The 14,982-nt window shown below is 36.2% G+C and overlaps 1 protein-coding gene across 1 annotated transcript in view; it reads right to left on the bottom strand.

Annotated features, from left to right (window-relative positions):
* Window positions 1–14,982, bottom strand: part of LOC127628030 (glucocorticoid receptor-like) — a 101,231-nt gene that overhangs the window by 11,518 nt on the left and 74,731 nt on the right. Inside the window, 2 exon segments of the mRNA XM_052104685.1 lie at window positions 1,247–1,525; window positions 10,171–10,287. Coding sequence (XP_051960645.1) covers window positions 1,247–1,525; window positions 10,171–10,287 — 396 coding nt within the window.

The raw sequence follows: 14,982 nt of genomic DNA, 5'->3' as shown, positions 1-14,982 counted from the left end.
CATATTTCTCAATCTTTCTCAGATGAACAGTGAGTAATTACTTATCCTGTGTTATCTTGTAACTTCCACATGCCTCTCATGTTTTCAGAAAAAATGTAAAACAACGACTTGTTTCAGATAAAGTTGAAATGTTTTCTACTGTTGGCACTCTGCAGGGATAGTTCACCCAAAAATTAAAATTATGTCATCATTTACTCACTGTCATGTCATTCCAAACCTGTATTACTTTCTTTATTCAGTGGAACACAAAATTAGATTTTTTGATATATATCCTGACTGCTCTTTTCCATATAATGAAAAGCTAAATGGGACCAAAATGACGAAAAGCAGCATAAAAGTCAAATAAAAGTCTCATGCAGAAATTCCAATCTGTTCCTCACACAAAGCTACATTTCAAATGGTTTCAGAAGATTTGGAAACTAGCACAGAAGTCGCATGGACATCTTTTATTTTACATTTGTGTTCCACAAAACAAAGAAAGTCAAACAGGTTTGGAGCAACATGAGGGTAAATGGTTATCTTTGGGGTTGAACTATTGCTTTATAGGGGACGTACAGAGGACTGCTTGAACTGTGTTTGCTCAAGCATTTTGTTACGCAATACTCCTCCACGAGTCATTTTGCTTAGTCGGCTCATTACACACAACCAGAGCAGAGAAGAGAGTAAATACATGCAGCGATTAAAAAATCATGTGCTTTCTTTCTCATGCCACTCCCACTGATGGCCGCAGTGTGGGTGGGAGTTAGGTGAATGTAACGGTATATAATATTAAAATATTAAAGGAATATTCCAGGTTCAATACAAGTTACCCTCAATCAACAGCACTTGTGGTATAATTTTGACAAAAACAAACAAAATCGAAAATGTTATCACATCATGTTAACACACAGATTGTTTATGTCTTGTGTCTATACTTTTGAAACAGTGAGTATTTTAAAGCTTACAGATTGGCCCCCATTCACTTCCATTGTAAGTGCCTCACACTTTTTTACAGAAAAATAGGGGCAAGACAAAATAAATTCTTTTTTTTGGTAATCAACATTATGCCAGAAAAACTGTTGAATGAGATTAAATTCTTGAACCTGGAATATTCCTTTAATATACTAAATTAAAACTATGCCATGTAGCTTTTAAGTGTTTATCAATTAACTAATCATTGCTTCATGAGTTTTTGACTACCTCTGAATGTGGTTTGTGTGATTAGACCTGAAATGCATCTTAATAAGAGCTGGGTACGAGGGCTCACCAGGAAGTGCTTTGGCCCACTTGACGGCAGAGACGACCTGACGTCCGCCCAGTCGGTTTAGTGTGGTCATGAGGCGGGTGGAGGTGTCGGGGATGGTGCTGTCGTAGCCTGCGTAAATGATCTCGGGCTCGATGGCTTTGAGCAGGGACAGCATGGTGGGCACCAGCTGCGGCATGGCCTTGGGCACAAGTGAACACACCTGCTCGTCGTGCAGAGGGGAGGCCTGCTCGCTCGAGGACGGAGGTCCCTTTAACCGCATCAGCTTCCTGTTTTTACGAGCTGAAATAAAGAGGGTGAAATATTATCATATATTAATGAATTAATGAAAGTACTGAAACTAGAAAATACCACTGAATATTGAACAGGGCACAATGCCACATAGTTACTGGACACATTTATACTCAACGATTCTGTAGCTGCTAAGGTTTGGAAATTATTTTAATGACTAAGGTCCAAGAGGATGAAAAAGAAAAAAATCTTGCTTCAAATGCTCATACAAGGTTGTTAGAACATTTTTATTTTTGCATTCATGTTATTTTCATGGGGTTCTGAAAATCTTTATACCATTTTTCAACAAATAATTGATTTAAATACTAAAAATAGCATTAAATAAAAGTGGTGTAACCATCAAGTGAAAAGTAAAACAATCATATTTTATTTCAAGTTGACGAACATATTTTCTATGGTACAAAACTATGTTTTTTTTTTTTTATTGAATGATTAATATCGAATAATACTGAATCATATATAAATACGCTTTCTCAGAGTTTTTCCACTTGACAAAATGAACTAACCCTGCCTTAAATGATCCGATATTGAAATAGTCCTAAGCATAGGGTTACTTTTTGTGATGTCATTTCCCATTTTGTTGCTTTTAATGTCACATTATAACAAAAAATTGGCTTGTTGGTTATGCATCACTGATTTTTATTTAAAGAATCAATAATAAAAGATCATGCAAAATAGTTTTTCAGCATTTAGTGACACTTTATTTGTTTTCTCATTATGACCTCGGGACAGTAACCTTGACATTTTCCAACAAAAATAAATAAATCATTTTAAATATTTAAATGCATTACATTTAATTATAATACAATATGTATAATAAAATATACAAAAACATAATAATGGATTATATAAATAGTGTGTGTGTGTGTGTGTATATATATATATATATATATATATGTATATATGTGTGTGTGTGTGTGTGTGTGTGTGTGTGTGTGTGTGTGTGCATAATAATAATAATAATGTATAATAAAAATAGTGTGTGTATATATACATATATTATGTATAATAATAATAATGTATAATAAATAGTGTGTGAGTGTGTATATATATATATATATATATATATAATAAAACATAATAAATAGTGTGTCTGTGCACATATATATATATATACAGGTCCTTCTCAAAAAATTAGCATATTGTGATAAAGGTCATTATTTTCCATAATGTAATGATAAAAATTAAACTTTCATATATTTTAGATTCATTGCACACCAACTGAAATATTTCAGGTCTTTTATTGTTTTAATACTGATGATTTTGGCATACAGCTCATGAAAACCCAAAATTCCTATCTCAAAAAATTTGCATATTTCATCCGACCAATAAAAGAAGTGTTTTTAATACCAAAAAAAAAGTCAACCTTCAAATAATTATGTTCAGTTATGCACTCAATACTTGGTCGGGAATCCTTTTGCAGAAATGACTGCTTCAATGCGGCGTGGCATGGAGGCAATCAGCCTGTGGCACTGCTGAGGTGTTATGGAGGCCCAGGATGCTTCGATAGCGGCCTTAAGCTCATCCAGAGTGTTGGGTCTTATGTCTCTCAACTTTCTCTTCACAATATCCCACAGATTCTCTATGGGGTTCAGGTCAGGAGAGTTGGCAGGCCAATTGAGCACAGTAATACCATGGTCAGTAAACCATTTACCAGTGGTTTTGGCACTGTGAGCAGGTGCCAGGTCGTGCTGAAAAATGAAATCTTCATCTCCATAAAGCTTTTCAGCAGATGGAAGCATGAAGTGCTCCAAAATCTCCTGATAGCTAGCTGCATTGACCCTGCCCTTGATAAAACACAGTGGACCAACACCAGCAGCTGACATGGCACCCCAGACCATCACTGACTGTGGGTACTTGACACTGGACTTCAGGCATTTTGGCATTTCCTTCTCCCCAGTCTTCCTCCAGTCTCTGGCACCTTGATTTCCAAATGACATGCAAAATTTGCTTTCATCCGAAAAAGTACTTTGGACCACTGAGCAACAGTCCAGTGCTGCTTCTCTGTAGCCCAGGTCAGGCGCTTCTGCCGCTGTTTCTGGTTCAAAAGTGGCTTGACCTGGGGAATGCGGGATGTTTCTACACCAGACTCAGTCCACTGCTTCCGCGAGGTCCCCAAGGTCTGGAATCGGTCCTTCTCCACAATCTTCCTCAGGGTCCGGTCACCTCTTCTCGTTGTGCAGCGTTTTTGCCACACTTTTGCCTTCCCACAGACTTCCCACTGAGGTGCCTTGATACAGCACTCTGGGAACAGCCTATTTGTTCAGAAATGTCTTTCTGTGTCTTACCCTCTTGCTTGAGGGTGTCAATGATGGCCTTCTGGACAGCAGTCAGGTCGGCAGTCTTACCCATGATTGCGTTTTTGAGTAATGAAACAGGCTGGGAGTTTTTAAAAGCCTCAGGAATCTTTTGCAGGTGTTTAGAGTTAATTAGTTGATTCAGATGATTAGGTTAATAGCTTGTTTAGAGACCCTTTTCATGATATGCTAATTTTTTGAGATAGGAATTTTGGGTTTTCATGAGCTGTATGCCAAAATCATCAGTATTAAAACAATAAAAGACCTGAAATATTTCAGTTGGTGTGCAATGAATCTAAAATATATGAAAGTTTAATTTTTATCATTACATTATGGAAAATAATGAACTTTATCACAATATGCTAATTTTTTGAGAAGGACCTGTATATATATATATATATATATATATATATATATATATATATATAAAATGTATAATAAATATAGTGTGTGTACATATATGTATAATAATAACAAAATAATAAATATAGTGTAAATATATATATATATATATAATAATGTATAATAAAAATAGTGTGTGTGTGTATGTATGTATGTATATATATATATACACATTCTCTATATAAAAAAAGTTAATTCAGAAATGTAAAACGTGTCAATCACAGAAGGGGTGTGTTTAAGTGGTACTGTGTGCATGAAATGCATGTATGAATTTGTAATGTTCTGTGCAAATAAAAATAAATGAACACAAATGCAGATACACTCTTTCAAAGCTCAAAACATCCTAATAGAACAATAACAAAAACACATCCTCTAATGTTCAAAAATAAAGACAATGTTCTAACATAACATAACATCTACAAAATAAAAATGAGCATGTGCTTTCTATTAATTTATTGTGAATTTAAGCAATTATTGAGTATGGTTGCTTTAACTTCTGCAACATGATTACAAATGTACTTAAGATAATCCAAAATCCAAAATAATTGTCAAAGAATAATGGGGTCCAAATCAGTGAATTCTTACTCATATTGATATTTTAAATAAAGGAATATACCACTGTCATGTTTTGAATACATGAATCAGTGTAAACAATATACATGGAGCGTATCCAGTACAGTATTTAGTGTTCTTAAGTGTAAATGCATCTTGATGGTTTTCTTTCGTAACATTCACTCGATTCATTTTGGTTGAGAGCTTACCATCAAACACAATGTCATTTTGTCCCACTTTTTTAATTTTCAGCCATAAATGTTTCTATGGCAACTAAAAGCCTCTCTAGTAGAACCCCCAGATTTCATTTGCAGCTACTGCATCAAGGACTTTTTTCTTATTTGGTGCTTCATACAAATCATACACAATTTTAGAGCCTTGCACATAGATGGTTGAATGCGGTCCAATAACTGAAAAGTACATTAGTATGCTGTTTATGGAGCATTGCAGCATGTTCCTGAAGCTTTTAGGCATTTTTTTAATACCTTCCTTCATCTTTTGTACATCTACAAATGTGTAAAGCACAGGGAAAAGCACTGTGGCATGTACAGTTGGAAATACTTAATATTTAACACATGTATATATATACAGTATCTCACAAAAGTGAGTACACCCCTCACATTTTTGTAAATATATATTATATCTTTTCATGTGACAACACTGAAGAAATGACACTTTGCTACAATGTAAAGTAGTAAGTTTCCAGCTTGTATAACAGTGTAAATTTGCTGTACCCAGCCATTAATGTCTAAACCGCTGGCAACAAAAGTGAGTACACCCATAAGTGAAAATGTCCAAATTGGGCCCAAAGTGTGCATATTTTGTGTGGCCACCATTATTTTCCAGCACTGCTTCAACCCTCTTGGGCATCCAGAAGATAGAGTTCACCAGAGCTTCACAGGTTGCCACTGGAATCCTCTTCCACTCCTCCATGACGACAACTCAGTGCTGGTCTATGTTAGAGACCTTGTGCTCCTCCACCTTCTGTTTGAGGATGCCCCACAGAAGCTCAATAAGGTTTAGGTCTGGAGACATGCTTGGCCATTCCATCACCTTCACCCTCAGCTTCTTTAGCAAGGCAATGGTCGTCAAAGACAACCTCTGGATATGACGCTGAGCATGTGCACTCAACTTCTTTGGTCGACCATGGCGAGGCCTGTTCTGATTGGAACCTGTACTGTTAATCCGCTGTATGGTCCTGGCCACCGTGCTGCAGCTCAGTGTCAGGGTCTTGACAATCTTCTTATAGCCTAGGCCATCTTTATGTAGAGCAACAATTCTTTTTTTCAGATCCTCAGATAGTTCTTTGCCATGAGGTGCCATGTTAAACTTCCAGTGACCAGTTTGAGGGAGTGTGAGAGCGATGACACCAAATTTAACACACCTGCTCCCCATTCACACCTGAAACCTCGTAACACTAACGAGTCACATGACACCGGGGAGGGAAAATGGCTAATTGGGCCCAATTTGGACATTTTCACTTAGGGGTGTACTCACTTTTGTTGCCAGCGGTTTAGACATTAATGGCTGTGTGTTGATATATTTTGAGGGGACAGTAAATTTACACTGTTATACAAGCTGTACACTCACTACTTTACATTGTAGCAAAGTGTTATATCTTCAGTGTTGTCACATGAAAAGATAAAATCAAATATTTACAAAAATGTGAGGGGTGGATTTACTAACTTTTGTGAGATACTGTATATATACACTCACCTAAAGTATTATTAGGAACACCATACTAATACTGTGTTTGACCCCCTTTCGCCTTCAGAACTGCCTTAATTCTACGTGGCATTGATTCAACAAGGTGCTGAAAGCATTCTTTAGAAATGTTGGCCCATATTGCAGTTGATGGAGATTTGTGGGATGCACATCCAGGGCACGAAGCTCCCGTTCCACCACATCCCAAAGATGCTCTATTGGGTTGAGATCTGGTGACTGTGGGGGCCATTTTAGTACAGTGAACTCATTGTCATGTTCAAGAAACCAATTTGAAATGATTCGAGCTTTGTGACATGGTGCATTATCCTGCTGGAAGTAGCCATCAGAGGATGGGTACATGGTGGCCATAAAGGGATGGACATGGTCAGAAACAATGCTCAGGTAGGCCGTGGCATTTAAACGATGCCCAATTGGCACTAAGGGGCCTAAAGTGTGCCAAGAAAACATCCCCCACACCATTACACCACCACCACCAGCCTGCACAGTGGTAACAAGGCATGATGGATCCATGTTCTCATTCTGTTTATGCCAAATTCTGACTCTACCATCTGAATGTCTCAACAGAAATCGAGACTCATCAGATCAGGCAACATTTTTCCAGCGTGAAAATCCCAGTAACTGAGCAGATTGTGAAATACTCCGGCCCGTCTGGCACCAACAACCATGCCACGCTCAAAATTGCTTAAATCACCTTTCTTGCCCATTCTGACATTCAGTTTGGAGTTCAGGAGATTGTCTTGACCAGGACCACACATATATATATATATATATATATATATATATATATATATATATAATGAAATCTGGGGGTTCTATTAGAGAGGCTTTTAGTTGCCATAGAAACATTTATGGAATTTTAACATACATTTTTAGTAGAGCCTCCTTTTGCTGTAATAACAGCCTGTAGTCGCTTCTTATAGCCACTGATAAGTCCCTGAATTCTGGCTGCAGGTATTTTGGACCATTCTTCCATGCAAAATGTCTCCAGTTCAGTCAGTCCAGTTCCAGTTTGATGGTTTCCGAGCGTGGACAGCCCGCTTCAAATCATTCCATAGATTTTCGATGATGTTCAAGTCTGGGGACTGGGATGGCCATTCAAGATCATTGTATCGGTGTCTGTGCATGAATTCCTTGATAGATTTGGAAAAATGCTTTGGATCATTGTCCTGCTGAAACAACCAACCCCGGCGTAACTTCAACCTCTTGTCTGATTCTTGAACATTGTTCTTAAGAATCTGCTGACACTTGGTTGAATCCATGCGACACTCAACTTTGACAAAGTTTCCAGTACCTGTGCTTGCCACACAACCCCGTAGCATGATGGACCCTCCACCAAATTTTTACAGTAGGGAGCAGGTTTTTCTCCTGGAACACGGTGTTATTTTTCTGCCATACAAAGTGCTTCTGGTTGTGAACAAATATCTTAGTTTCATCTGTCCACAGCACATTATTCTGGCTTGTCCAGATAAGCCTTTGCATACCTCAAACGACTCTGCTTGGTGGCAGTACACAGAAAAGGCTTTTTCCGCATTACCCTTCCATTAAGCGGTTACTTGTGCAAAGTGTGCTGGACTGTGGAACGATGTACAACGACACCATAAGCAGCAAGATGTTCTTTGAGCTCTTTGGAGGTTGTCTGTGACCATTCTAACCATTCTTCGCCTTCGCCTTTCATTTTTCTCGGCCTACCACATCTTTCCTTCACAAGGACTGTTCCCGTGGTCCTCCATTTTCTAACTATATTTCTGACTGTGGAGACAGAGATCTTAATCCTTTGTGATAATTTTTGGATCCTTCTCCTAATTCATATCAAAGAATTATCCTAGTTTTTTTGTCATTAGGAAGTTCTTTTGAGGTTCCCATGTTGCTACTTTCCAGTAGAGAATCAAAGAAAAGCACAACTAGCAATTAGCTACCTTGAATATCCTTTTTCATGATTGGTTGCACGTGTGTTTTCAGTCTAATGTTCATTGAGCCAAACAAATCAATTTTGTGTTGCAGTCAATCAGCAATTATCCAGCTTCTCTAGAAACTGAATGGCATATCACTATCTTTTCTTAATAAGACAGAGCAAATGATCATGCAGCCTCAGAGGAGTGCCCAAACTTTTGCATAAAACTGTATCTATATCTATATATATATATATATATATATATATGGAACTGAATTACTTTTATGACACAGCTTCATAAAAGTTTTTTCAGTTATTTGCGGTTTGAATTGATTGTGATGAGAGAGAAAGAATAGGCGGCAAGAAATAATACAACGACAATAATAGACAACAACAAACATTGTGACCAATGTAGTTCGAATTGTGAATGAATCTTTATGAACTTGTTCTTTGTATGAATTGATTTAAAAGACTCTCAAATCAAACTCAATAGGTAATGGTTTATGTGCATTTAAGGCTTATAAGAATTAAAAGTGAAGGGTTTCATTTTTCAGAAAATAGTCCGACTTGACTCAGCCAATGGCTTGAGTTTGGGGCGGGACTATCTGTTTGTATGACCAATGGAATATGGGGAATGTTGTTTGAAAACGATATTTGATTTTGCAATTCCGTTGGGAAATGCTGGGGGGTTCAGTTTGGCCAGAATGGTCTGTAAAGGCGTTCTGGCTCCTTTGATTGTAAAAATTGTCAAATGTTAAAATATAATCAAAAACACTTCTTTGTATCAGCTATATTCATAATGATGTGTTAAATAAAGGAATGTAACCCCAGGGGTGCAACAAATAACAGATTTTGTTTTGTTATAACAAGTGGTACTCAATTAAAACTTATTTTAATTTTGAAACTTTAAGGCATGTTGCCGAAAAATAATTATTTTAGTATTTTTGTTTAGTAAATAGTTAGGACAAGTTTGGGTAAGTTACTTAAAAATAGCAATCCACTACAAATTATTTCTCTAAAATTATAATCAGATTACTTTACTGATTACATAATTAAAAAGTAATCACATAACTGATTACTTTACTTTTAAGTTACTTTCTAAAACACGTTTACGCTCAACAAATTCAAAATGTCTATATTTCTTGTTCAGCACCTCACGTTTCTTCTACACAATGACTTGTTAGGTGGCCACAATTCTTATATTCTATATCAATAATATATTAGAAATAAGCATAAACCTATCATGTACTTAAAAGTAATTAAATTAATTGAAATTCAGAAAATGCAATGCATTATACAACTTTTTTTATTATAAAAAAGTAACTAGATTACAGTAACTTACTTTTTTTTTGGATTACACCCAACACTAGTTAGGACAAAGACCACCTCAATGCAAATCCATTTTTTTTATTCAGTTTTCATTTTTCTAACGTTATCGTTTTCCAAAGTATGCATTAATGGAGATTATTTTCACAAGTTATTGTTTCCGGTAGCAGAAAATACTGTTCCAGTGTGAATGAAAGGTGTAACGTAGCGAAATCAATATGTTTTCAAACGAAAGCGTATCGGTGTGGGAGTGGCCTATTTAATGGGGGGCGGCTTCTTCAAAAGTAATACATGAATTGTTAATGGAATTGTGAAGTAGAATCGGAATCTGAACCAGAAAAGTTCACTTCCTTACAGTTCCCTATAATGAGGGATGTGTGATTGTTACAGAGTCATGTAAATCACTAAAGAGAAAAATATGACAACCACTCAAGGATCCTCACCTTCCAGGTTCATGCCGGCCTGAAGACACTTGCGGAAGCGGCAGGCCGGACAGTTCTTTCTCCTGATCTTGTCAATGATGCAATCGTTCCTGCCAGCACACAGATAGTTGTGTTGCCCTGTGAGGGAGAAGGGTAATTACTCACAGGCTTGACAAAGACTTTAAGAGGATTAACTCAAGCACTGTGCATGCTACAGCTACAATAAGCACCTACAGTGGTAACAAACCTGTGTCTGGTGTTAAAGCCATCATGAACCAAAAACTCTTAATTACAACAGTCACGTTACAACAGAGTCAGAAGGGGGATAGTTCAATCCAAACAAAAATTCTGTCATAATTTATTAATTCTCATGTCGTTTCATACCCATATAACTTTCTTTCTTTAATGAAACACAAGGGGAGATGAAAGTCATCCAGGACTGTAACAACATGAGCATGAGTAAATAACTAATAATTTACCCCCTTGAGTTGATTTTCAGGGGCAATTGCTTCTAAACACACACACACGGCATGTTATCGATTTATGTTAAATTCTTCAATTGAATCATTTAATTGAAATATATTCAAATCAACATCAAATTCAAAACAAGCTAGATATAATGCACAAGAAATCATAACAACAATCACTTCTAGAATACATTTCAAATAACTACATATTGGGAGTGTTTTCACCAAGTTTTCTTCAGAGCTGATTTTAGTTTTATTTTTGGTGTTGTCCCGACTTCAGAATCAACCAATGGCATTTGGGGTGGGACTATCTGTGTGCTCGACCAATGGCAAACAGGGGGAGTGTTTGGCAAACCTGTTTGAAGATGGTCCTTATATTTGTGATTCTGTTTGGTGCCTTTTATGACATACTGTAGCTTTAAATGAATATGTAACACTTGTATTAACAGTAATGTACCTATTGAGAAAGCCTAGTAAACAGTGTATTATTGGTTAATTAAGTGAAACCCTCTGGCTTCACTGAAAATCAGAAAATATCAGCAGCTAAAACAAATGTCAGAAAGAGATCAAAATGATCTGCAGGACATTAAAGTTATAGTTCATTCAAAATGAAAAAAGTTTCACATAATTTACTCAAGGAAAAAATAAAATAACACAGAGGGTGAGTAAATAATGTCAGAATTTTCATTTTTGGGTGAACTGTTCCTTTAAAAAATAATTCCAGTTTATACTGTGAATATTATGCCAGAACATTTTGAATACAGAAGAAACAACTAAACTGATCTGTCAGAATGGATAAATAACCATAAGCCACCTCAAGCAATATACTGCCAACCACTTTGCCAAAAAACTCATAAGATTCTTCCATTCGGTGTGTAAAATAAGCATTCAAAAGTCTGTAGTGACCAACTTGTGGCATTGTTCATTTTGGAGCAATAATTATTCAATGTGACCATAGACATTGCAAGAGAAACTGTACATTTACAAATATTGTCAGTCAACTTATTCTTGTATATACTCTATCTATATATACAGTATATCCACAGTATAGCATAATCTTATTTCTACTGTCAGACAATCCCAGCCCTATAAGAATTTTGTGTAACATTGTCAAGTGTTATATAATGTGAAGCAGGCGTTTCTGTGCTGATGCCAGACCTATCATTGTAAAGAAAATGTAATCTTTTGGGTTGAATCCATTACGTTCCAAAAATAAGTCCCCATCATTTTTTTAATATTTAAGATAACACTTACTCACACTTGAAGCATGCACAATGTATCAAGAGCAAGGAAGGGCAATCAAGCTTCAAGAGACTGCAGATATCAAGATTTATAATGAATATGGTCTGTTCTCACCCAAAACAATCATATTTCTTCAGATGACATGGATTAAACCACTCGAGTCGTATGGATTACCTTTATTCTGCCTTTATGACCTTTTTGGAGCTTGAATGTTTTGGTCCCCATTGACTTGCATTGTATGGATATAAACATCAACATATCTTAGTTTGTGTTCCGCAGAACAAAGAAAGCTATCCAAGTTTGAGATGCATAAAGATGAGTAAACTATGAGAGAATTGCTATTTTTTTAGGCAAACTATTCTTTTAAATAATATATTTTTATAATAGATTTTCATAGTTTAATATTGAAAATCTGGGTCTGGGACGAGGCGAAAACAATAAAATCTATATATAAAAGGTATTTAAAAAGTACCACAAATAAAATATGAAGGTGTGATCAAGTCAGTTTTAATGACACCTTCATATAACAAAAAAAAAACATTTTTATTATTTTTTTTTTTTTTAAACATAAATAAATAAAAAATCAACCCCTGGGACATAAAAGGGCCTAAAGCTAAGAAACACTCATATACTGTTACTGTGATATCAAATCACTAACACTATAATATTAGATTTTGGTCATACCACCCAGTCCTAGATTGCATATTATTTAACCTGATTTTATTTTTCAATTGCAGAAAATGTAATTTTTCATGGCATTTTACATTCATTGCCAACAAAGCAGGTCCCTAGCTTAAAAGGAAAGTTCAACCAAAAATTACATTTCTGTCATCATTTATTCACCCTCATGTTGCTACAACCTGTTTGGCTTTCTTTATTTCATATGACAAAATTACAGGCAAAATAATACCCTCAGTAACTATTCACTTTCTTTGCATCTTTTTTTTATTTTTATAAAGGGAATGGCTATCATTATACCTCACATGTCCAATTTCCATTTTGGAGTGAACTACTACCACATTAAAAGAGCTTTGAAACCCATGTTTTGACTCTTTCAACTAATTTGATCTAGGCTCAAGCAAAGCTAAGCTAACCGAATCATCTAAAGTCAAAGAAATCTTCATCCTGCTGAGAACTGTTCAACACCCCCGCTTTCTTTTTATTACAGGATCACATAAAACAAGAACGTCTCGTTCAGACCTTTTTATCCAGGCTTGAAGAACCATATTTTGAGCGTATCCTCTCATTATTCAGGATAAAGACATATCAACAAAAGTGATCAATTAAAAAGGTATCATAAAGCTAATCAGAGAAACCAATGGTAATGCAAGTGAAATCAAGTGAACTAGTATGTGGGTCTCATTCACTAACTTTGAGTGCTGTGCGTAAAACTTGTGTGCCAACATTTTCATGCAAAAATCAAATTTCATAAATAGGTTGCACTTATATATATTCTAAACCTAGGATAAAATTTAGGACCAACTAAAACCACTCTCCCAGAGTCCTAAAAGCATGATATATGTGATGCAGAAATGAGTTTATATATTCATTCTTCTTTATGAGGTACACCTGTACACCCATATATTCATGTGTTTATCTAAGCGTCCAATCGTGTGGAAGATGTGCAATACATAAAACAAGGCAGATATGGGTCAGGAGCTTCAGTTATTGTTCACATCAACCATCATAATTGGGAAAAAAAATCATCTCAATGATTTGGAGAGTGGCATGATTGTTGGTGTCAGATGGGTTTGAGTATTTCTGTAACTGCTGATCTCCTGGGAATTTCACACACAACAGTCTCTAGTGTTAAGAGAATGGTGCGAAAAACAAAAAAACATCCAGTTTTTTGGCAGTTCTGCAGATGGAAACGCCTTGTTAATGAGTGAGGTCAATAGAGCATGGCCAGACTGGTTTGAACAGACAGAAAGGCTGTACAATTTAGTGAGCAGAAAAGGATCTCAGAATCCAGCAGAAGACCACGTCTGGTTCCACTTATGTCAGCCAAGAACAGAAATCTGATGATGCAGTGGGCACAGGCTGACCGAAAATGGACAGTTAAAGACTGGAAAAACAAAACCTGGTCTGATGAATCTCGATTTCTGGTGAGGTACACAGATAGTATTCAAACCAGCTTGTCTGGCACCAACAATCATGCCACGGTCGAAATCACTGAGATTATGTTTTTTTTCTCCATTCTGATGGTTGGTGTGAACATTAACTGAAGCTCCTGAACTGTATCTGCATGATTTACTGCACTGCTGCCACACAATTGGCTGAATAGATAATTGTATATATAAGTAGTAAGGTAGGTATACAGGTGTTCCTAATAAAGTGCTCAGTAAGTGAAGATTAATATTATTAGAAAGTGAATAACCAAGTGATCCGACCATAAGTCCTACTAATTTAAAAATGATGTGAACTTTTTCTCCACACATAAGTACACAACATCTACGCAATTATTACTGAATGAGACCCAGTTTTACTACAGTGAATCACTACTAAAGACAAGCATTTTAACAGAGCACAGGTGCTTTTGAAATTGACTGAAATGAATTATTGAATGTGAATTTATTTACCATCTGTGTTTTGTCGTGCTCTCCATCCTTCACCATTGCCAGAACAACCGAAGAAATTAGGGAAGAAAAACAAAAATAACAGATATAAATGCTTTAAACTCTGAAAACACAGCTCAGTTCACAACATTGTTAAAAACTTGTGAAGTCAGTTAGAGGAAGCTACTGATTTCAATTTGGCGAGATCGCTAACATTAACAATATGAAGGAGCCTGTGTGCAAGACACATTCAAATCTGTTATTTTTGCAGTAAAGGGGCCATATACATTTTCCCTGATGGTTTGTTGTAACAAAAGCAGTTGTAATTTAGTTTCACATTTCCACCCTCTCTTTGACCCTACTGTCCCTTTAAGACTTCTGCTATGATTGGCAATGTGAAATGCATATTTAATATTTGTTTACTTTTGAACAACTTTGGCTATTGGGTCACCACTTCATACCCAATATAAAATCAAATATAGTGCAGATCAGCTCTGTCAGCAAATGTTTTCTGGAGTGGTGGTGGTGTAGTGGTCTAAACCACATAACTGGTAAACTGGTAATCAGAA

Source organism: Xyrauchen texanus, chromosome 34 (genome assembly GCF_025860055.1).
Source record: "Xyrauchen texanus isolate HMW12.3.18 chromosome 34, RBS_HiC_50CHRs, whole genome shotgun sequence".
NCBI classification, from domain to species: domain Eukaryota; kingdom Metazoa; phylum Chordata; class Actinopteri; order Cypriniformes; family Catostomidae; genus Xyrauchen; species Xyrauchen texanus.
Note: the sequence above shows the minus strand (reverse complement) of the source record. Positions and strands in the feature narration are given on the sequence as shown.